The following is a 24,056-nucleotide window of genomic DNA, read 5'->3' as shown; positions in this document are numbered from 1 at the left end:
AGAAGCCACTGCTCCAAAAACGCCATAAAAAAGCCAGACTACAGTTTGAAACTGCACATGGGGACAAAGATCATACTTTTTGGAGAAATGTCCTCTGGTCTGATGAAACAAAATATAAATGTTTGAAGCAACATCTCAAGACATCAGTCAGGAAGTTAAAGCATGGTCGCAAATGGGTCTCCCAAATGGACAATGACCCCAAGCATACGTCCAAAGTTGTGGCAAAATGTCTTAAGGACAACAAAGTCAAGGTATTGGAGTACCCATCACAAAGCCCTGACCTCAATCCTATAGAAAATGTGTGGGCAGAACTGAAAAAGCATGTGCGAGCAAGGAGGCCGACAAACCTGACTCAGTTACACCAGCTCTGTCAGGAGGAATGGGCCAAAATTCACCCAACTTATTGTGGGAAGCTTGTCGAAGGCTACCCGAAACGTTTGACCCAAGTTACATTTTTACATTTTAGTCATTTAGCAGACGCTCTTATCCAGAGCGACTTACAGTTAGTGAGTGCATACATTTTTCATACTGGCCCCCCGTGGGAAACAATTTAAAGGCAATGCTACCAAATACTAATTGAGTGTATGTAAACTTCTGACCCACTGGGAATGTGATGAAAGAAATAAAAGCTGAAATAAATCATTCTCTCTACTATTATTCTGACATTTCACATTCTTAAAATAAAGTGGTGATCCTAACTGACCTAAGACAGGGAATTTTTACTAGGATTAAATGTCAGGAATTGTGAAAAACAGAGTTTAAATGTATTTGGCCAAGGTGTATGTAAACTTCCGATTTCAACTGTAGATAATAAACAGCGAGTAGCAGCAGTGTAAAAACAAAGGGTGTGGGAGGGGTCATTGTAAATAGTCAGGGTGGCCATTTGATATACTGGGCCATACGCACTACCCACTGTTTTATTTATTTTTATTTTATTTCACCTTTATTTAACCAGGTAAACCAGTTGAGAACAAGTTCTCATTTACAACTGCGACCTGGCCAAGATAAAGCAAAGCAGTGCGATAAAAACAACAACACAGAGTTACATATGGGGTAAAACAAAACAAAGTCAAAAATACAACAGAAATACATATATATACAGTGTGTGCAAATGTAGCAAGTTATGGAGGTAAGGCAATAAATAGGCTATAGTGCAAAATAATTACAGTTAGTATTAACACTGGAATGATAGATGTGCAAGAGATGATGTGCAAATAGAGATACTGGGGTACAAATTAGCAAAATAAATAACAATATAGGGATGAGGTAGTTGGGCGGGCTAATTTCAGATGGGCTGTGTACAGGTGCAGTGATCGGTAAGGTGCTCTGACAACTGATGCTTGAAGTTAGTGAGGGAGATAAGTGTCTCCAGCTTCAGAGATTTTTGCAATTTGTTCCAGTCATTGGCAGCAGAGAACTGGAAGGAATGGCGGCCAAAGGAGGTGTTGGCTTTGGGGATGACCAGTGAGATATACCTGCTGGAGCGCAGACTACGGGTGGGTGTTGCTATGGTGACCAATGAGCTAAGATAAGGCGGGGATTTGCCTAGCAGTGATTTATAGATGGCCTGGAGCCAGTGGGTTTGGCGACGAATATGTAGTGAGGACCAGCCAACAAGAGCGTACAGGTCACAGTGGTGGGTATTATATGGGGCTTTGGAGACAAAACAGATGGCACTGTGATAGACTACATCCAATTTGCTGAGTAGAGTGTTGGAGGCTATTTTGTAAATGACATCGCCGAAGTCAAGGATCGGTAGGATAGTCAGTTTTACGAGGGCATGTTTGGCAGCATGAGTGAAGGAGGCTTTGTTGCGAAATAGGAAAACGATTCTAGATTTAACTTTGGATTGGAGATTCTTAATGTGAGTCTGGAAGGAGAGTTTACAGTCTAACCAGACACCTAGATATTTGTAGTTGTCCACATACTCTAGGTCAGACCCGTCGAGAGTAGTGATTCTAGTCGGGTGGGCGGGTGCAAGCAGCGTTCGGTTGAAGAGCATGCATTTAGTTTTACTAGTGTTTAAGAGCAGTTGGAGGCTACTGAAGGAGTGTTGTATGGCATTGAAGCTCGTTTGGAGGTTTGTTAACACAGTGTCCAATGAAGGGCCAGATGTATACAAAATGGTGTCGTCTGCGTAGAGGTGGATCTGAGAGTCACCAGCAGCAAGAGCGACGTCATTGATATACACAGAGAAAAGAGTCGGCCCAAGAATTGAACCCTGTGGCACCCCCATAGAGACTGCCATAGGTCCAGACAACAGGCCCTCCGATTTGACACATTGAACTCTATCTGAGAAGTAGTTGGTGAACCAGGCGAGGCAGTCATTTGAGAAACCAAGGCTATTTAGTCTGCCAATAAGAATGCGGTGGTTGACAGAGTCGAAAGCACTCCTTCAGTAGCCTCCAACTGCTCTTAAACACTAGTAAAACTAAATGCATGCTCTTCAACCGAACGCTGCTTGCACCCGCCCACCCGACTAGAATCACTACTCTCGACGGGTCTGACCTAGAGTATGTGGACAACTACAAATATCTAGGTGTCTGGTTAGACTGTAAACTCTCCTTCCAGACTCACATTAAGAATCTCCAATCCAAAGTTAAATCTAGAATCGGTTTCCTATTTCGCAACAAAGCCTCCTTCACTCATGCTGCCAAACATGCCCTCGTAAAACTGACTATCCTACCGATCCTTGACTTCGGCGATGTCATTTACAAAATAGCCTCCAACACTCTACTCAGCAAATTGGATGTAGTCTATCACAGTGCCATCCGTTTTGTCTCCAAAGCCCCATATAATACCCACCACTGTGACCTGTACGCTCTTGTTGGCTGGTCCTCACTACATATTCGTCGCCAAACCCACTGGCTCCAGGCCATCTATAAATCACTGCTAGGCAAATCCCCGCCTTATCTTAGCTCATTGGTCACCATAGCAACACCCACCTGTAGTCTGCGCTCCAGCAGTTATATCTCACTGGTCATCCCCAAAGCCAACACCTCCTTTGGCCGCCATTCCTTCCAGTTCTCTGCTGCCAATGACTGGAACAAATTGCAAAAATCTCTGAAGCTGGAGACACTTATCTCCCTCACTAACTTTAAGCATCAGTTGTCAGAGCACCTTACCGATCACTGCACCTGTACACAGCCCATCTGAAATTAGCCCGCCCAACTACCTCATCCCTATATTGTTATTTATTTTGCTCATTTGTACCCCAGTATCTCTATTTGCACATCATCTCTTGCACATCTATCATTCCAGTGTTAATACTAATTGTAATTATTTTGCACTATAGCCTAATATTGCCTTACCTCCATAACTTGCTACATTTGCACACACTGTATATATATGTATTTCTGTTGTATTTTTGACTTTGTTTTGTTTTACCCCATATGTAACTCTGTGTTGTTGTTTTTATCGCACTGCTTTGCTTTATCTTGGCCAGGTCGCAGTTGTAAATGAGAACTTGTTCTCAACTGATTTACCTGGTTAAATAAAGGTCAAATAAAAAAAATAAAAAAAATTGGAGTGGGTCTAGGGTTTCTAGGATGATGGTGTTGATGTGAGCCATGACCAGCCTTTCAAAGCACTTCATGGCTACAGACGTGAGTGCTACGGGTCGGTAGTCATTTAGGCATGTTACCTTGGTGTTCTTGGACACAGGGACTATGGTGGTCTGCTTGAAACATGTAGGTATTACAGACCTGGTCAGGGACAGGGTGAAAATGTCAGTGAAGACACTTGCCAGTTGGTCAGCGCATTCTCTGAGTACACGTCCTGGTAATCCGTCTGGCCCAGCGGCCTTCTGAATGTTGACCTGTTTAAAGGTCTTACTCACATCGGCTACAGAGAGCGTGATCACAGAGTCGCACGAAATAGCTTGTGCTCTCATGCATGCTTCAGTGTTGCTTGCTTAGAAGCGAGTATAGGAGTAATTTAGCTCGTCTGATAGGCTAGTGTCACTGGGCAGCTCGCGGCTGGGCTTCCCTTTGTAGTCTGTAATAGTTTTACATACAATAGCAGACTATTAGCTTTATGGTTTCAAGTACTACAGAGGAGCTGTGCTTTTCCTTCCTCATCTTTTTCTGTTCTCTATTTGATTGAGAGCGTTTGTTGGTTAGCTATCTTATTTTTTGTATCATTGGCAGAGGTAATCGAGGGGTTGATTTGGTCTCTGTTGACCTTGGTTAGGGCACAGAGGCACCGAGGCTTCTCCTCTTGTAGTTTGGCACTGTAGACAGGTATTCTTTCTAGGGGGATAAATATGACACTGTCCAGGGCTCGACATTCAGGGCTGCCTGCTGGCCCGGCAACATCTGCCGAGCTCGCCGGGCCAGCTTTCCTATGGCCCGCTTAGGCCAGTACATTTTCAAACTCCAAAACAGAAAATAATAATTTATATTTGTATTTAATCCTTCATAATCTTCCCAACTTCTGAAGCTTCACACTTGTTATCGATCATCATTCGGTTTCCAACCTGAGGCAAGAATGTCAAGAGTGAGTCCCGCCTCAGTAGGCTACGGCCTGGATACTCGCTCCAGACCCGTCTCAGCGGAGGCAGAGTTGAACATCGGCACGCGGATTTCCCAATCACAGAATAAAAGTCCTCCACCTGCTTTTCAGTCTTTTTTCATATCAGACATCCTACATAACGATGCCATTATTAGCAAAGAAAGATTTACGTAGGCCTAAGTGGAGGCTGCTGAGGGAGGACGGCTCATAATAATGGCTGGAACGGAGTAAATGGAATGGCATCAAACCATGTGTTTGATGTATTTGATACCATTCCACTGATTCCACTCCAGTCATTACCATGAGCCCGTCCTCCCCAATTAAGGTGCCACCAACCTCCTGTGGTAGGAGTACACTATGTAGCTGCTTGCTTGTCAAGACATTAATATTATTATTATTATGTGTTCTAATAAGCCCAGTAACTGCGCAACATTCCTAAATGCAATCTCGGGAAAACACAACAATTTTGATGGCCATTATTGAAAAGAGCGGGATCCCAGCTTTCCAGTGCTGTTTGATTGATTTCTCAAATCCAATTTTTGCACAATTGGCAGAGTTTTACAATCTGAGTGTCTGGCATGACAATAAAAAAAGTAACCGCGGGAAGCCGTCATGGCCATTCCAGTGCATAAACAGTAGGAGTAATGCCTATATTCACTGTAAAATTCACACAATTACACTGTATTTATAAACACTTTAAAAATCACATGATTTTATTTGGCTAGTGGCAGTGGGAGTTTTTAGGACATTAAACAAGCAACAACATCATATTTAGAGTCTGTGATCTAGCTAATGATTAGCTCATTGGGGCAATGCAGATGAGCAACCCCATGCCTCAGCCATGTAGCTACGCCCAGAATGGTGCATCAGGCTACAGGTGACATTACTTATTACTAAAATAGCACACCTGCCTGCAATGTGGACCATGTACAGGCCCTAAATACATACATTTTCATCCCCTGTGGCTCAGTTGATAGAGCACGGTGCTTGTAACGCCAGGGTTGTGGGTTTGATTCCAACGGAGGACTAGTACCAAAGGGGAAAAAAAGTATGAGAATATATGCACTCTCCGCTGTAAGTACTCTGGGTATTATTGGGCTCATTTATGTTATTGGGCTAATTTCTGGAGGGGAATATTACATTTTAAACAGTTTCATATGTTAAGGCTATACACTGAGCATACCAAACATTAGGAACACCTTCCTAATATTGAGTTGCACCCCCCCTTTTGCCCTCAGAACAGGCTCAATTCATTGGGGCATGGACTCTACAAGGTTGTCGAAAGCGTTCCACACAATCAGTGTAAATATCAGATTGTATGGTTGGCTATTATAGCCTATAAGGTACTTGCCCAGATTGCAAACTAAACATGAAATCACCCATGGTGTCACGTTCGTCGATAGATGAAGCGGACCAAGGCGCAGCGTGATAAACGTACATCTTTTATTGAAGTACACCACCCGAACAAAACAACAAACGAAACCTGAAGTCCTAGGTTAACACAAACCTTACGGAACAAGATCCCACAATGACTAGTGAAAACAGGCTGCCTAAGTATGGTTTCCAATCAGAGACAATGAGCTACAGCTGCCTCTGATTGGGAACCACCCTGGCCAACATAGATCTAACCGTTCTAGAACGAAAACCATAGCAAATAAAACATAGAAAATCCACACCCTGGCTCAACAATTAAGAGTCCCCAGAGCCAGGGCGTGACAGTACCCCCTCCCAAAGGTGCGGACTGCGACCGCGCCAACCAAACACAAGAGGGTAGGGGCCGGGTGGGCATTCCCGCCTCGGAGGAGGATCCGGCTCCGGGCGTGACCACCACACTCTCTCTACCCCCCCGTTGCGCCCCTGGTCTGGTCTGGCCCCGCTGGCCCCGCTGGTGGAACAGGCACGGACCGTGCCGGACTGATGACGCGCACCACTGGCTTGGTGCAGGGAGCAGGAACGGGCCGGACCGGGCTGACGACGCGCACCACTGGCTTGGTGCGGGGAGCAGGAACGGGCCGGACCGGGCTGACGACGCGCACCATTGGCTTGGTGCGGGGAGCAGGAACAGGCCGGACCGGGCTGGCGACGCGCACCACTGGCTTGGTGCGGGGAGCAGGAACGGGCCGGACCGGGCTGACGACGCGCACCACTGGCTTGGTGCGGGGAGCAGGAACAGGCCGGACCGGGCTGGCGACGCGCACCACTGGCTTGGTGCGGGGAGCAGGAACGGGCCTGACCGTACTGGGAACACACACCACTGGCCTTGTGCGGGAATCAGGAACGGGCCGGACCGGACTGGTGACACACACCACTTGCTTGGTGCGAGGAGCGGGACTGGGTTTCCTCATAAACCTCCTGCTGCCTAACCAGTTCCTCTTGCCGTGCCTCCACACTCTCCTTCTCCCTCGTGACCAGCGGCCCCCGTAACCTGGCGGCCTCCTCTGCTAACCTGCTGAACCGCTCTATCGCGGCCTCCTGCTGCCTCGTCGTCCACGGTGTGAGCCCCCCCTAAAAATGTTTTGGGCTTGTCTATCCCCCGTGAACATGGCCTCCATGGCTCTCGCCAGACTCTCACTCTTCTCCTCCCAAGTCCATCTTCTCTCCTCTTCACGCTGCTTGATCCAGTCGTGGTGGGATCTTCTGTCACGTTCGTCGATAGATGAAGCGGACCAAGGCGCAGCGTGATAAACGTACATCTTTTATTGAAGTACACCACCCGAACAAAACAACAAACGAAACGTGAAGTCCTAGGTTAACACAAACCTTACGGAACAAGATCCCACAATGACTAGTGAAAACAGGCTGCCTAAGTATGGTTTCCAATCAGAGACAATGAGCTACAGCTGCCTCTGATTGGGAACCACCCTGGCCAACATAGATCTAACCGATCTAGAACGAAAACCATAGCAAATAAAACATAGAAAATCCACACCCTGGCTCAACAATTAAGAGTCCCCAGAGCCAGGGCGTGACACATGGTTGAAATTCTACGTGCATAACTTGCTTTCCTGATCTTGGCCCAGGCCAGTAATTTTCTCATTCTGGCCAGTAGTTTTCACTTGTTACTGGCCTTGTGGTCCACAGTCTAATTTACCTGAATGTCAAGCCCTGTCAGGTGATGTACCTCAGGTGTGTTTGTAACTGTGTGTGTTCTCAGGTGATGTACCTGGGGGAGCTGGAGGAGATCCTAGACGGGATCGAGCCAACACAGTTCGTCAAGATCCAGGAGCCGCTCTTCAAACAGATCTCCAGATGCATATCCAGCCCTCACTTCCAAGTCAGTCTATAGAGAAGAACACAAATCCACACATTCTGGAATTTGTATTATGTTTCGTTGACCATGGAGCAGTTGATATCCTGTTAAGATTTCCAGTAAGTTCAGCATTGTTGACCCTTTACAGAATTAATGTGTGCTTTAGGATGGCCCAGACATATGAAGAAAAATAAGAAAAAAAAGGGTTGAAGAAATACAATTAAAAAAAATAAAAAAAATTATGTAGAGCTATTAAATTAAACCTGTTTTGTGGTAAATCCCAGATGCTGGATGCTTTATTTTCAGACGGCATATTGCTGTTTACTTTGTGACTGTGTGCCCATGTGTGTGTGATTGTGAGGTGAAAAAACAAATGAAGGAGTCTTGGGTTTTGATTGTTGCTTAGCTACTCTGAAACGGTGCTGTGTATTTCATGACTAATTGATTCTGCTTGTTGTCACTTGGCTAGTCAAGCAAGTCAGCAACATCTCTAAAGCAGCCTGCAGTCAACATAGACCCGTCTCAATATCCTTTGGTATGATGAATGATTGATTACAAGAGTTTACTCATTGTTTGTGTTTAATTGAATTGGTTCACCAACAATTCGCAGAACATGTGAGTTTTGTTTCTTGTTTTTCAATTTGTAAGTAAAGATAATTTTACAGTACCACAAATGTAATGATATCTTGGAGTGCCACAAGAGGGTAGCAAGACTTCACATCTGACGGACCCCATAGCAGCCATTGAGTCACTATGTAGTTGATTTGTATCTGATATGTAATTTGTAAGCTTTTATTCAGCCCTGGTATAATATCAATGAAGAATGAATGTATCTAGACCAAAGTTATGAAAACCCTTTCTTTAATAGATCTGTATTCCATTTGTCACTCTAGGTGTGATGTCATCTAACCTGTGTGCAACCCTTTGGAGTGTGGAAGGTGGGTGTAATGTTGACCTGACACACACACTTTTGCCAGAAGATACTGACCCTATACTTACGCTTGTTTACACTGAGCCGCACTGGGGTTGTAACGCAATCATGGTTACATTAAGACACATGAAGCAGGTGCGAGATATGGGTCGGAAAACGTACCTCAATGCAGGGATGGAATATGCCGGTGTGCTCCAAATTAGACCTTTATCCACACTGCTCCATTGAGAAGATTGAAATACTTATTTTTTCCTGGAAAACTGCCCTTTTCGTCCTCATGCTAGCTTTTATTTCCAGCTTATACACACTATATACCTTTTACAGACACAATCTATTTTACAATGGTTATAGTTTGTTTGTTTTTAGTCCTGTCCTTCCTCTACCCTCAACCTCTCCCATCTATTTCTGATGTCCATCCAGTTTGATTTCTATTTGCCATATATTTTTAACTGTGCTGTTTCACAAAAGTTCTGAACCTATATACATTTTACAGACACAGTATATTTTAAATGTGTTATCTTGTTGTTATCAAATCAAATCAAATGTTATTGGCCACATGCGCTGAATACAACAGGTGCAGACATTACAGTGAAATGCTTACTTACAGCCCTTAACCAACAGTGCATTTATTTTTAATAAAAAAGTAAAATAAAACAACAACAAAAAAGTGTTGAGAAAAAAAGAGCAGAAGTAAAATAAAATAACAGTAGGGAGGCTATATATACAGGGGGGTACCGGTGCAGAGTCAATATGCGGGGGTACCGGTGCAGAGTCAATGTGCGGGGGCACCGGCTAGTTGAGGTAGTTGAAGTAATATGTACATGTGGGTAGAGTTAAAGTGACTATGCATAAATAATTAAAAGAGTAGCAGCAGCGTAAAAAGATGGGGGTGGGGGGGGCAGTGCAAATAGTCCGGGTAGCCATGATTAGCTGTTCAGGAGTCTTATGGCTTGGGGGTAGAAGCTGTTGAGAAGTCTTTTGGACCTAGACTTGGCACTCCGGTACCGCTTGCCGTGCGGTAGCAGAGAGAACAGTCTATGACTAGGGTGGCTGGAGTCTTTGACAATTTTGAGGGCCTTCCTCTGACACCGCCTGGTATAGAGGTCCTGGATGGCAGGAAGCTTGGCCCCAGTGATGTACTGGGCCGTACGCACTACCCTCTGTAGTGCCTTGCGGTCGGAGGCCAAGCAGTTGCCATACCAGGCGGTGATGCAACCAGTCAGGATGCTCTCGATGGTGCAGCTGTAGAATTTTTTGAGGATCTGAGGACCCATGACAAATCTTTTATTTTCGTCTGGAAGTCTTGTGTCACTGGGCAGCTCGCGGCTGTGCTTCCCTTTGTAGTCTGTAATAGTTTTCAAGCCCTGCCACATCCGACGATCATCAGAGCCAGTGTAGTACGATTCAATCTTAGTATTGTTTGATGGTTCGTCGGAGGGCATAGCGGGATTTCTTATAAGCGTCCAGGTTAGAGTCCCGCTCCTTGAAAGCGGCAGCTCTACCTTTTAGCTCTGTGCGGATGTTTCCTGTAATCCATGGCTTCCGGTTGGGGTATGTACGTACGGTCACTGTGGGGACGACATCATCGATGCACTTATTGATGAAGCCAGTGACTGATGTGGTGTACTCCTCAATGCTATCTGAAGAATCGCAGAACATGTTCCAGTCTGTGCTAGCAAAACAGTCCTGTAGCTTAGCATCTGCGTCATCTGACCACTTTTTTATAAACCGAGTCACTGGTGCTTCCTGCTTTAGTTTTTGCTTATAAGCAGGAATCAGGAGGATAGAGTTATGGTCAGATTTGCCAAATGGAGGGCGAGGGAGAGCTTTGTATGCATCTCTGTGTGTGGAGTAAAGGTGGTCTAGAGTTTTTTTTCCTCTGGTTGCACATTTAACATGCTGGTAGAAATTAGGTAGAACGGATTTAAGTTTCCCTGCATTAAAGTCCCCGGCCACTAGGAGCGCTGCCTCTGGATGAGCGTTTTCCTGTTTAGTTATGGCCTTATACACCTCATTCAGTGCAATCTTAATGCCAGCATTGGTTTGTGGTGGTAAATAGACAGCTATGAAAAATATAGATGAAAACTCTCTTGGTAAATAGTGTGGTCTACAGCTTATCATAACATACTCTACCTCAGGCGAGCAAAACCTCGAGACTTCCTTAGTATTTGATTTTGTGCACCAGCTGTTGTTTACAAATATCGTATATGAAGATTATGACGTTGTTAATGTTTTAAGTGGAACCGGAGAGGACGTTAATTTTAGTATCAAGAGGGAATGTTTTAGTGTAACGCCCCAGGGGAGACTGGTGATTGGCCAGAAGAGGGAGCACCCATCTTTTTGCATTGTTTATAAGTAGGGGCTAGACAAAGAGAGGGCAGAGCGACCATTGCAATCCGGGCCGTCGCTCTCCTGATGTCATGACATCTGTCACTTATGCTGAAGCTTGTGATATGAATAAATCTTATGATCCAGGTTCAGTATGAGCGGACTCCTTTGTTCATAAGCAATAATTGCCAGCACTTACGCGATACGACAAATGGCGCCCAACGTGGGGCTGGTCTGCATCTCTCCTCTGTTTCATTCAGCCGCCAAGCTAACTCGCTCTGAAGCCATGGCCAGAAAAGGGTGAGTTTTTTCCTCACAAGCTTTGTGAGGTTGTTAGGTTGGATACTGCTTGTGTACACGGGAGGGATGTACCATTAGACCAAAGTGTGCCTCGTGTGGCGTTATTGCGGTCGACTAGGAGTCTGGTAATAATTATTCTAAAATTGTACAGCAATTGAAGGCAGATATTAACGGCAGATATTGGCAGAATAAAGTCAGGAATACGTATGCAATTAGGGCATTGTGAATCTGTGGAAGACCTCGGAACGAGGCGACTCCTTAGGAGTGGGCCATAAATCCTTGCAACGCGCTAGGTGTTGTCAGGTTGGTTCTGGGAACTATAAGGTGGACGGTTATATTGTAAGTTATTCTCATCTTATAGTCGACGGGGTATTTGCATGGGGTAACCGCTCATATGATATCCATAACTTACGGCAGCATAAAGTTAGCAGGGGATAAATGGACAATGATTTAGGCACAATGCAAGGTTACTTAGGGCGTGGTAGGCCACAGTTAGCTAAAGGCTAAGGCTAAGGTTAATGCTAAATGCTGGAGTGTGGTTCATGCCACATTGTACATAGCGGCTAATGCTAAATGCTAATTGTGTTGCGTGCTACATGCTAACGTGTCCTTAGAGGTCCCATTGCGATGGATTAAAGCCTCTTAAAATATGTCTGTGTGTGTGGAATTCAGAGTTCTACGCAAATGTGAGCTCTGTTATGTGTAATTGTTCGATTATAAGGTATAAAATAGTGAAGCTGTAGCGTAATGCTATCGTTCTATTGTCTGGGAATCGTATCATTGAATGCATTTGCGCATGCGGTTAATTTTATGACACTACACTACAAAACGTGGGAGTTGTAGTTTATGGCACGAGATTATGAGACGTTGGGTTCCGGTACTAAACTACAACATGTTGTTTGCTAAAACTACAACACGGGATTGTGGGAAAAGTGTCATATTTCTGTGGGGCTGTGTCGCAGGGGGAGACAGAGAGACACAGACGAGGGAACAAAGAGGAGAGATTTTAACACGAATCTTATAGTTTTAAAGTGGCTGCTGGTTGAAAATGAAACTATTTGTTGGGATGTAGTGAATTTATAAATTAAATATATGTTGACGGAGTATAATGAATTAAATTAAATGACGGATTAAAATAAAATAAAAATGTTTTTGAGCGATCTATTTAGTCCTGAATTAAGTCTTAAAGCGAATGTGAGTGGGGGAATATTGAATATGGTTGAAATAACTCAGTGATTGCATTAACTACAAAAATCTTTTTGTGTCTCTGTTCTTTTGTCATATGAGAGGAGAGAGGGAGAGAAAGAGAAGGGGTGCTGACGTAACCTCACGTGACGCGACAGAGGATCGAGTCAAGGGTTTGAGACTGGTCTGGTTACAAAATCTTCCCCTACAGGATATTTGATGTTATGACAATTTCACATAGGCTTGGCAAATAAAAATTGCATTTTGGAGGCTATGTGCATCACTGGGGTTGATTGGAGTTGTGTTGGGAATCAAGGACTGACATTATTCTGTAAAATAAAGATAATTAGGTGCCTATAGAGCAAGGGGGTTCATGGGAATTGTAGTAATGGTAGGGTTACAGGCTTTGTTTATGGGTATTGTAGTCTGAAGTTGACTACTTGCATTTGATGGGTTGTGGTAAGATAGCCACCACTAATTGATAAATTGGTGACATAGGATGTAGAAATAAAAAATTGGTTTTAATTATTCATAATTTTTAATTGATTTTTTAATTGATTTTTTATTTTAATTAGAAATGGTTTTTGAATAGAAATTTTAATTGAATTATTTCATAGTCATATTTTTATTGATTTATTTAAATAAATAAATAAATAAAAATTTAAACAAAGGTATAGAGAAGGTGACAGAAAAACTAATGGCAGAAGTTAGTACACCTGTCTCACATACGGATTCAGCAAAAAGACACCCACCTTACGAGAAGGAAGTAGAGCTTAGGGATGTTTAGCCTCAGCTTCCAGTGATCATCCAGCAGGGTGATTGTTGCATCGGAGAGGAAGATGAACGAATAATAGATAGAGGACAAGCAGAAACGACCAGAAAGATGAATTCAAAACTCCAGAAGGAAGAAAATGAGATGTCTGGAAGAGAAGAGTGAGGTTAAGGAAGATGGAACTTGAAGAAGATGATGAAGATGAAGATCAGAGTGATTGAGAAGAGATCATGGGTGGATATGACTCTGTGATCAGAAGGAAGTTGGCAAGAGAGGAAAGAAGGATACTAGAGATTTGATCTCTGATGGAAGTTGAAGGAAGAAGGATACAAGAGATTCGAGTTCAGATGAAGACAGCGATAAAGAGGAGACTAAAGGTGCTGTGTATTCAAAAGGAGTTTATCCTACAAGGACTGGCACAGAAGAATAGTAAGAAGATGATGGAAGATGATATTTCGAGGACCGAACTTAGAATATAAGCTTTTGAAGAATCCTGATATGTCAACAGCAAGAAAGAACAGGATCAAGAAACTCTCAGAAAACTCAATCATACAACTGGTGGAGAAGGAGAAGAGAAGCTTTGGTTATGAAGAATCAGAGTGAACCAAATCAACAATCACTGTTACAGCTTCAACTGAACAATATCAAATGCAATTGTACCAGCCACCAAGGGGGGTACCAGGTGTTCCATATCCACAGCCAGTTTCTGGACAGACACAGAATTGGAGAGGAAGAGGACGAGAAGGCTTAGAAGGAGGAGGAAGATTTCAGCTACACTTCCAGCAACTTTCAGAAGACTGTTATAATTATGGACAGGTTGGTCACTTTACCTGTGAGTGCAACAAGTCAGGAGGAAACAACAGAGAACATTTTTAAGGAAGATACAGGGGCCAGTCAAGATCACCTGTTCTCCAGGTGAACCCTAAAGATTCTAGAGTGCCTAGAAGATCCGAAAGGGGGGTGTCAGCTGGTAGCACCAATTAGAAGAGAAAATATCTAACAATTTAAGTAAAACCAGAGGACTATGCGAAGTGATAGTGAATAGTGAATAGTGGAAAAGCTTTTATCTGTGTTGAGCCTAAAGAGGTTAAACATCTCACTATGTAAAATTAACTAATTAGGATAGGGATTTGAGGTAGTAAAACAGCTAATTACTCTTAAGGAACCAATTGAGCTCTGCTATAGAACTCAAAGAGAAATCAAAATAGACATACTAATATTAGAACATATACCTATTGCATTGTTGGGAAGAGATGCATTGTTTAAATTGAATTGTACAATAAGATGTACACTAAACGACTGTCTGGTAGAAGATGTTAAAAAGTAGGGTTTTTGGGAATCATATTTGCTTAAAAAGATAATATCATAGGAAGGATGATAATCTATTAGACTGCCTATTAGACAATCTGTCTGGAAAATAAAGTTAAAAGGGGTGACTGTTATTCTGGGTTACATTCTTACACCAAGAGATTTCAGGCTAGGCTAAAAGGTGTTTAGTCGTTTGTCAAGTCTGTGTGTAAAGAAGTCAGAAGCATGTGGGGACTTCCCAATCACATATCCTAAAAATTTGGTGGTAAAGGGATTTTGTGAATAAATCAGTGGAAAAGGTTTTTAAAGGTTAGGAGAAAAGATTAGATTAAAAAGTTAGGAGAACTAGGTTGAAGGAACTCTAAGACAGTAAGCTAAGTTTCAAAGTTAGTAGTAAGAGAGAGAGAACAGTGGTGAAGGACACTTTAGAGTAGGGAGATCAAGGTAATTACATTATATAATTTTTATAATCAAAAGTTTGAAAGTTAGGGTTTAGAGTAGGAAGAGAGAGTGAATGTAAGTTACATTTACGTCATTTGACACTAGTGGTGATAGATGGAAGTACAAGCAAAGAGTTCAAATCTTTGGGGAAAATGGATGAAGTAACTAAGGACATTAACACTTCAGTCTATTAAAACAACAGTGAGAAGCAATTTAACTCTTTCAACATTGATAGTTATTAAAGCCATAAATATATCGCATTTGATTATAAGGGAACCAATAGCTCCAGCACCAATTTTAGGGGGAAAATACTTATTAGGGTTAGGATGGGGACATTCCTCCCACATGGAGAGATAATTATGAAGAAGTATTGTTATCAGGACCAGATGTAGAAGCGGTGCCCCTAGTCAAAGGAGGTATAGTTTGTACAACGATATGAAGTGGAAGAGGGTTATGAGTGATTGTTCATTCATTTTGCGTAATGTTACAGAGAAAGATCAGGGAGAATATATGTGTACTTATCTAGTGCAAGCATTAACATTTGTTCCGGTTAAGAATTATTGGTTAAAAGGCTATGTAATTCATAAAGTAACGCTTATGATGGAAGATTTGAAATCTGTTGAAGCTTCCGCGGTCACCAAAGGAGTTCAGGATAAGTTTATTACAGTAGTCACTCCAACAATTAATAATACCCATAGGATATCGGTAGCTTTCCCACTAGAAGTAGTTAAGGGTGTTAATACATCAACTAAATCAACTACTTTAATGGTAACTTTGGAAAGGGATTAATGATACGATGGCAATAGCAAATGTAGGAAGTATGACACAGACACAAACAACAACTTAGTACGAATAGGGTTAAAATAGGAGAGCAGATAGTAGTAGAGAGCAATATAGATTCATCTGAAATAGTGAAGGGTACTATCATGGAGGTACAGGATGAGGTCTTTGATTTTAATGACAGACAAGGAGAGGTATCTGATCAGTACCGCTCGTTAGGGAAGAGAGAAACTATATGCATGTGGTTTGATTCTTCTGTTGTGAAAGTTAAAGAAGGATGGGCAGGTAGGAATCTTTGGTTCCAGCAGTTAACTCATTCTGTAATATCAGTGAGGAATCTTGAGGGTCCATGTCTGTTGAGAATTCCAGCACCAGAGACGGTCGCTCAACCGCTATCAAGTGTGTGTCAGTCCTATGCGTTGAGATGGCTGTTGTATCAGCAACGAGCATTGACAGATAAGGTAATGTCGTTGTCACAACATTTGTTTAAGCCTAGGTATAAGTGTTCTTGGTTAAATGAATTACCCTATGTGAATTTGTTGGATGGTAAAGAAAGTCCGGTAACAGCGAACCCTGAAGCATTTGAGATGAAAGCAGTGAGGGCTAAAAGTTGTTTGGTTCTAATAAAACATATGAGGTAAGGGGTATGTTTATGGGAATATCAGATTGTGATGATTATATGATGACTTTGGATAAGCACGAACATAAGGTTAGAGAGGACAAATATAATGTAACTTTTTATGTACCAGGTAGTAGGAACAGCAGGACTTTGATGGTGAAAGATCAGCTTTTGCCTGTCAATGTAACTATTGGGAATTTTAGAGATATTTGGTGGGTTTGTGGTGATAAAGCATATATATTCTTACCCTATGGATGGACAGGATGTTGTTACATGTCAACGTTGAAGCTTCCATATGAGGTTTCTACCATTATAAGAGGGGTAGCACCGGACACAGATAGATCTAGGGTTAAAAGGGTGAAAAGAGACATGTTATAGTCTTCAAGCCTATCATTGAAGGATGAGTCCAAGAGAGAAGGGGGGACTTTTTCCATGGTATGGTGTAACATTTGGGAAGATCCTATTGATAATATTAGTTATACTTTGAGTCCAGATAGTTCAGATATTATCACTAGGGTTATATATGCATTGAAGAATATAAGGGATGCATTTGGTAGATCTGAAGGAGCGGAGGTCAGCGAAGACTTGGTTGCAAGATCAGGTAGGACCAGTAGGGGCAGTGATGGTTCAGATTTTAGTTGCAGCTTTGATAACACTGTGTGTGATGTTTGTAATTTGTTACTGACCTTTGAGAAAGCTATGATATTGAGATAGGTTGGAGAGTGATGCCTGGAGACAACACTCAGATGCCGGTGTTGACTGTTCCTGATCTGGATGAAGATGGACAAGTGGAACTGAATGGATAAATATCATTTTTGATGTTTTGATCATTTGTCAATTTTTTTTTCAATATTAGTGTGATTTTAGTATGATTTTATGAATCAAAGGGGGGAAGTGGGTTAATGTGATTCATACATCATTTATATATCATTTCTATATTCTTAGTTGATATTGATGTTCAATTTGAAAGTGTTGTTTTGCAAAAGATACTGTTTGGTCTTTTCTTTTCTTCCAGAAGCATTTGGGGGAACATGTGGAGATTGAAATACTCAAACAAGGACAATGTGAAAGGACAATGACTGGAGGAGATGAAACAAGAAAGGTGTGGAGAGATTCCGATTCCATCATCAACAATCCATTGGAAGTCGAGACTACGGGGAGATGAAGTGTAGTGGACTACAGTCCAGTGCAGGGGCGGTGTGTTCAATAGGGCGATATGGGCGACGCACTGCCAAACGGGAAAAGGAAGGGATTTTTTTTCTAATCAATTATATCACGGCAACAGTAGTTATCAGTGTTCTAATCTGATCTGACTGCCACTAAATGTCAAATCAGGCTAAAGTCGTGCTTCAAATGGCCCCGCCCGTTTTTGGGGCGATTTCAGTCATGTTGAAAATCGCCCAGAAGTCTGTCATAGACTCCCATGTAAAATCTATTTTTTTCAAATTTCAAAGCTTTCAATACAATCTCTATGGGTGTCTGTGGGCTTGCACTTACGCGCTTTCGTCATACGTGGCGTAACCATGAACGTAACTAAGAAAATAGCGGCTAGCAGCGTCTCTGTTGCGACCTGCAGTGTGGCGTTATCTTATGTTTTTAATTTGTACACTTAGTGGCGTTATTTTATGTTTTTAATTTGTACACTTAGTTTACAAACATTCTGCCAACCATGGATTTCCAGTGGTGGGTTTTGGACTGATCTTGTTGATCGTGTACATACCCGCTACGAACGGACTAAATAATGAAAACGCTGCTGGCAGCGGAATCCAATACAGCTGGGAGACTTGGCTGGATGACAGAGTCCCGGACAGAGAAGTGGAGCCGGCCGGCTTCACCCTGGTCAGAGCGGACCGCGATCTGACACAGTCACAGGGAAAATCGATCCTGGTAAGAGAGCGACTCTGTACCCCCGACATTGAACTGCTTTCTGTGTCACTGCGACCTTACTATCTGCCCCGTGAGTTCCCCCAATTGTTTGTTACCGTTGTGTACTGTTGATAATCACAAGTTTACTGGAGAACTGAGACCAAGTAGAGACTTTGGACAGGGGTGGATATGGTATAATAAAGGCAGTTTATTCAGAGGTAAAGATATCTGGAATAGCGTGCACGGACTCGTTAAGTCAAACTCTTAGGGAGCTATCTGAAGAGAGCCCCGAAAACATTGTGTGCAGACATTTTATACAATAAATGATGTAGGTTGAATCTAGTAGTTCTGATCTTCTGATTGGTCCTGATGAGTTGGGCGAGGTCCCCTCCACTGTTGCATTGGCTCTGAGTCGGGTTCTCTGTCTTCAAATGTTCAGCCTAAAGAGAGGGGATTTTTGTGTGTGTGTGTGTGTGTGTTTAACAGTGATGATGTGTGTGTGTGTGTGTGTTATCAGTGATGAGTGTGTGTGTGTGTGTGTGTGTGTGTGTGTGTGTGTCCTCAGAGCAAGAACTTGTGAGTTGGAAGAACTGAGAGACCTATGGCGTGGGTGTTGTCCTTGGCCACCTGCTGACAAGGCTGACAAGATAGGACTCTTTTGTCCATTGTTATAGGATAGGAACAGCATTGATTGAAAACAAACGCCCAACACAAAATGGGTCATGCACAAGATTTTAGTCAGACCAAGCTATAACATTATATATTTACTACGACAGTACATTCAACCAAAAGCTAATATAACAAAGGCATCAGAGATTATTTATAATCTGTCACAGAAACTGGAATCCATCTCCCCAGATCAGTCAATAAATGCTTCTGGTATTGACTTATATGCTGCCCCTGTCTTCATGTTGTTGCTGGACATATCTTTTTTAAAATGTGTGTAGGTCACCTAAATCATCAGAAAAATTGCCCCTCCTGAGAATTTTTTCAGGAGCCGCCACTGGTCCAGTGTCTGCAATAAAATATAGACATATTTGCATGTATAATGCATAATTGTGTCATATTCTTAGGTATTAATTTTTGTAGAATGATATTTGATGTTATTGAATACATGTGGGGAACTTAGATGTTTTTGTTTATTTCGTTGATGCTTAGGGACAGGGAGTCTAGGCAGGGAGAGGTCCACTGTAGGGTCCAATGGGTTGACCAGCCTGAGAGTGGACATTTTTTGGGATAGGATTTTGTTTGCAGGGGCTTACATGTGTATTTAATTGCATCATAGTTTCAAATGCATTTACATGGTTTATGAGTTTATCTGGAGTATCTAGGTGGTTGCCTGGGGCAGAGGGACCGTGAGAGAATTTTACTGTCTTGATTGATGGATGGATTTGGAAAGATGGCTGCCGGACAGTTTTTCGCTCTCACACTCCATAAAGATTTGTTCATATTTCATAGTAATGTATTCACACTTCATAAACAGTTATTCATATTTCATAGAAAGGTATTTACATTCTAGAGAAGAATGTTTTTGGTTTAATGTTAAAGATACTCAATAAGATAAATTGTCACTTGTCATAATCCTATTCTGTTTGTTTTCGAGACTGTTTAGTCTCGAAGGGGGGAATATCGTATATGAAGATTATGACGTTGTTAATGTTTTAAGTGGAACCGGAGAGGACGTTAATTTTAGTATCAAGAGGGAATGTTTTAGTGTAACGCCCCAGGGGAGACTGGTGATTGGCCAGAAGAGGGAGCACCCATCTTTTTGCATTGTTTATAAGTAGGGGCTAGACAAAGAGAGGGCAGAGCGACCATTGCAATCCGGGCCGTCGCTCTCCGGATGTCATGACATCTGTCACTTCTGCTGAAGCTTGTGATATGAATAAATCTTATGATCCAGGTTCAGTATGAGCGGACTCCTTTGTTCATCAGCAATAATTGCCAGCACTTACGCGATACGACACAAATATACACAGACTGCCACCCCTTGTCTTACCGGAGTCAGCCATTCTATCCTGCCGATGTAGCGTATAGCCCGCTAGCAGTATGTTGTCCATGTCGTCGTTCAGCCACAACTCGGTGAAACATAAGATATTACAGTTTTTAATGTCCCGTTGGTAGGATAACCGTAATCTTAGGTCATCCAATTTATTCTCAAATGATTGAAGATTGTCTAATAGGATTGATGGGAGAGGCAGTTTACTCGCTCGGCGTCGGATCCTTACAAGGCACCCCGACCTACGTCCACGATATCTCTGTCTCTTTGTCATGCGAATGACGGGGATTTGGGCCTTGTCGGGTGTCTGTAGGATATCCTTTGCGGCCGCCTCGTTGAATAAAACATCTTCGTCCAATACGAGGTGAGTAATCACTGTCCTGATATCCAGAAGCTCTTTTTGGTTATAAGAGACGATGGCAGAAACATTATGTACAAAATAAATTACAAATAACGCGGAAAAACACACACAATAGTACAATTGGTTAGAAGGCTGTTAAACGGCAGCCATCTTCTCCGGCGCCATTCTGAATACTATTAGTCCCACCCTTCAGCTCCATTCAACTCCTCCCATCTATCTCTTAACACCATCCATATTGGATTTCTATTTGCCATATATTTGTCAACTGTGCTGTGATGCAAAAGTTCTGAACATTTCTATTCTCATTGTTTCTACAGATTGTACATTAGGGGAGAGGTGGTAGGGTTAGTGGAAAATAATAAAGGAAAAATATTTAAAATTATATGAACCCCTGCTGATTTTGTACGTTTGCCCACTGACAAAGAAATGATCAGTCTATAATTTTAATGGTAGGTTTATTTGAACAGTGAGAGACAGAATAACAACAAAAAAATCCAGAAAAACGCATGTCTAAAATGTTATAAATTGATTTGCATTTGAATGAGGGAAATAAGTATTTGACCCCCTCTCAATCAGAAAGATTTCTGGCTCCCAGGTGTCTTTTATACAGGTAACGAGCTGAGATTAGGAGCACACTCTTAAAGGGAGTGCTCCTAATCTCAGCGTGTTACCTGTATAAAAGACACCTGTCCACAGAAGCAATCAATCAATCAGATTCCAAACTCTCCACCATGGCCAAGACCAAAGAGCTCTCCAAGGATGTCAGGGACAAGATTGTAGACCTACACAAGGCTGGAATGGGCTACAAGACCATCGCCAAGCAGCTTGGTGAGAAGGTGACAACAGTTGGTGCGATTATTCGCAAATGGAAGAAACACAAAATAACTGTCAATCTCCCTCGGCCTGGGGCTCCATGCAAGATCTCACATTGTGGAGTTACAATGATCATGAGAACGGTGAGGAATCAGCCCAGAACTACACAGTAAGATCTTCTCAATGATCTCAAGGCAGCTGGGACCATAGTCACCAAGAAAACAATTGGTAACACACTACGCCGTGAAGGACTGAAATCATGCAGCGCCCGCAAGGTCCCCCTGCTCAAGAAAGCACATATACAGGGCTGTCTGAAGTTTGCCAATGAACATCTGAATGATTCAGAGGAGAACTGGGTGAAAGTGTTATGGTCAGATGAGACCAAAATCGACCTCTTTGGCATCAACACAACTCGCCGTGTTTGGAGGAGGAGGAATGCTGCATATGACCCCAAGAACACCATCCCCACCGTCAAACATGGAGGTGGAAACATTATGCTTTGGGGGTGTTTTTCTGGTACGGGGACAGGACAACTTCATCGCATCAAAGGGACGATGGACGGGGCCATGTACCGTCAAATCTTGGGTGAGAACATCCTTCCCTCAGCCAGGGCATTGAAAATGGGTCGTGGATGGGTATTCCAGCATGACAATGACCCAAACCACACGGCCAAGGCAACAAAGGAGTGGCTCAAGAAGAAGCACATTAAGGTCCTGGAGTGGCCTAGCCAGTCTCCAGACCTTAATCCCATAGAAAATCTGTGGAGGGAGCTGAAGGTTCGAGTTGCCAAACGCCAGCCTCGAAACCTTAATGACTTGGAGAAGATCTGCAAAGAGGAGTGGAACAAAATCCCTCCTGAGATGTGTGCAAACCTGGTGGCCAACTACAAGAAACGTCTGACCTCTGTGATTGCCAACATGGGTTTTGCCACCAAGTACTAAGTCATGTTTTGCAGAGGGGTCAAATACTTATTTCCCTCATTAAAATGCAAATCAATTTATAACATTTTTGACATGCGTTTTTCTGGATTTTTTTGTTGTTATTCTGTCTCTCACTGTTCAAATAAACCTACCATTAAAATTATAGACTGATCATGTCTTTGTCAGTGGGCAAACGTACAAAATCAATAAAATGCTAATTAATTACTTAAAAATCATACAAAGTGATTTTCTGGATTTTTGTTTTAGATTCCGTCTCTCACAGTTGAAGTGTACATATGACAAAAATTACAGACCTCTACATGCTTTGTAAGTAGGAAAACCTGCAAAATCGGTGTCATGGTGTGCTGAAGGTGGGTGTGGTGTATGAATCAGGTGCAGGACGCAGAGGCTCAGTCCAAAGGCTTTAGTGCAAAATTCACACAAACAAAAGCACAATAAGCCTGAAGGTGAATACAAGGCGCACACAGGCGACAAAATAAACGGCGCACAAAACATGTGCAAAGTAACCACTCCAAACACTGGAGGGAAATAGTAGCTCCAACACATAACAGAAGCGCAATCACACACAAACACAGACACACACCACGAGAACTAAATAGAACACTAACGAGGACTAACTAGACACAGGTGTACAACATTAAGACCAAACCAAACGAACATGAAACATAGATCGGTGGCAGCTAGTACTCCGGGGACGACGACCGCCGAAGCCTGCCCGAACCAGGAGGAGGAGCAGCCTCGGCCGAAACCGTGACAGTACCCCCCTTGACGCGCGGCCCCAGCCGTGCGCCGTCCCGGCCTCGGGGGACGACCAGGAGGACGCGGAGCAGGGCGCGCGGGATGGTCCCGTGGAACTCCGACAGGAGAGATGGGTCTAGGATGTCCCTCCGCGGCACCCAGCACCGCTCCTCCGGGCCGTACCCTCCCACTCCACGAGATACTGGAGACCCCCATCCGGCGTCTGGAGTCCAAGATGGACCGAACGGTGTGCCGGCTCGATGTCCAATGGGGGCGGAGGAGTCTCTCCTATCTCATTGTCCTGGAGTGGACCAGCTACCACCCGGCCTGAGAAGAGACACATGGAACGAGGGGTTAATATTCTTATATTCAACAGGTAGATGTAACTTATAACACACCTCGTTCAATCTTCTCAGGACTTTAAAGGGCCCCACAAACCGCCGACCCAGCTTCCGGCAGGGCAGGCGGAGGGGTAGGTTTCTGGTAGAGAGCCAGACTCGATCTCCGGGTGCGTACACCGGCCCCTCACTGCGGTGGAGATCGGCGCTGCCTTGTGACGACGGACGGCCCGCTGCAGGTGGACGTGGGCAGCGTTCCACGTCTCTTCCGAGCGCCTCATCCAATCATCCACCGCAGGGGCCTCGATCTGGCTCTGCTGCCACGGTGCCAGAACCGGCTGGTAACCTAATACACATTGGAAAGGGGTTAGGTTGGTAGAGGAGTGGCAGAGAGAATTCTGGGCCATCTCGGCCCAGGGAATGTAACGCGCCCACTCCTCAGGCCGGTCCTGGCAATACGACCTCAGAAACCTACCCACATCCTGGTTGACACGTTCTACCTGCCCGTTACTCTCCGGGTGGTACCCCGAGGTAAGGCTAACCGAGACCCCCAACCGCTCCATAAACGCTCTCC

The 24,056-nt window shown here is 43.4% G+C and overlaps 1 protein-coding gene across 1 annotated transcript in view; it reads left to right on the top strand.

Annotated features, from left to right (window-relative positions):
- Window positions 1–4,488: 4,488 nt before the first annotated feature.
- LOC121544292 (potassium voltage-gated channel subfamily H member 5-like) overlaps window positions 4,489–24,056 on the top strand; it is a 165,597-nt gene continuing 146,029 nt past the window's right edge. Inside the window, exons 1-2 of the mRNA XM_041854203.1 lie at window positions 4,489–4,497; window positions 7,667–7,786. Of these exons, the coding sequence (XP_041710137.1) occupies window positions 4,489–4,497; window positions 7,667–7,786 (129 nt within the window). The remainder of the gene's footprint in view (window positions 4,498–7,666; window positions 7,787–24,056) is intronic.

Source organism: Coregonus clupeaformis, chromosome 29 (assembly GCF_020615455.1).
Source record: "Coregonus clupeaformis isolate EN_2021a chromosome 29, ASM2061545v1, whole genome shotgun sequence".
NCBI lineage: Eukaryota > Metazoa > Chordata > Actinopteri > Salmoniformes > Salmonidae > Coregonus > Coregonus clupeaformis.
Note: the sequence above shows the minus strand (reverse complement) of the source record. Positions and strands in the feature narration are given on the sequence as shown.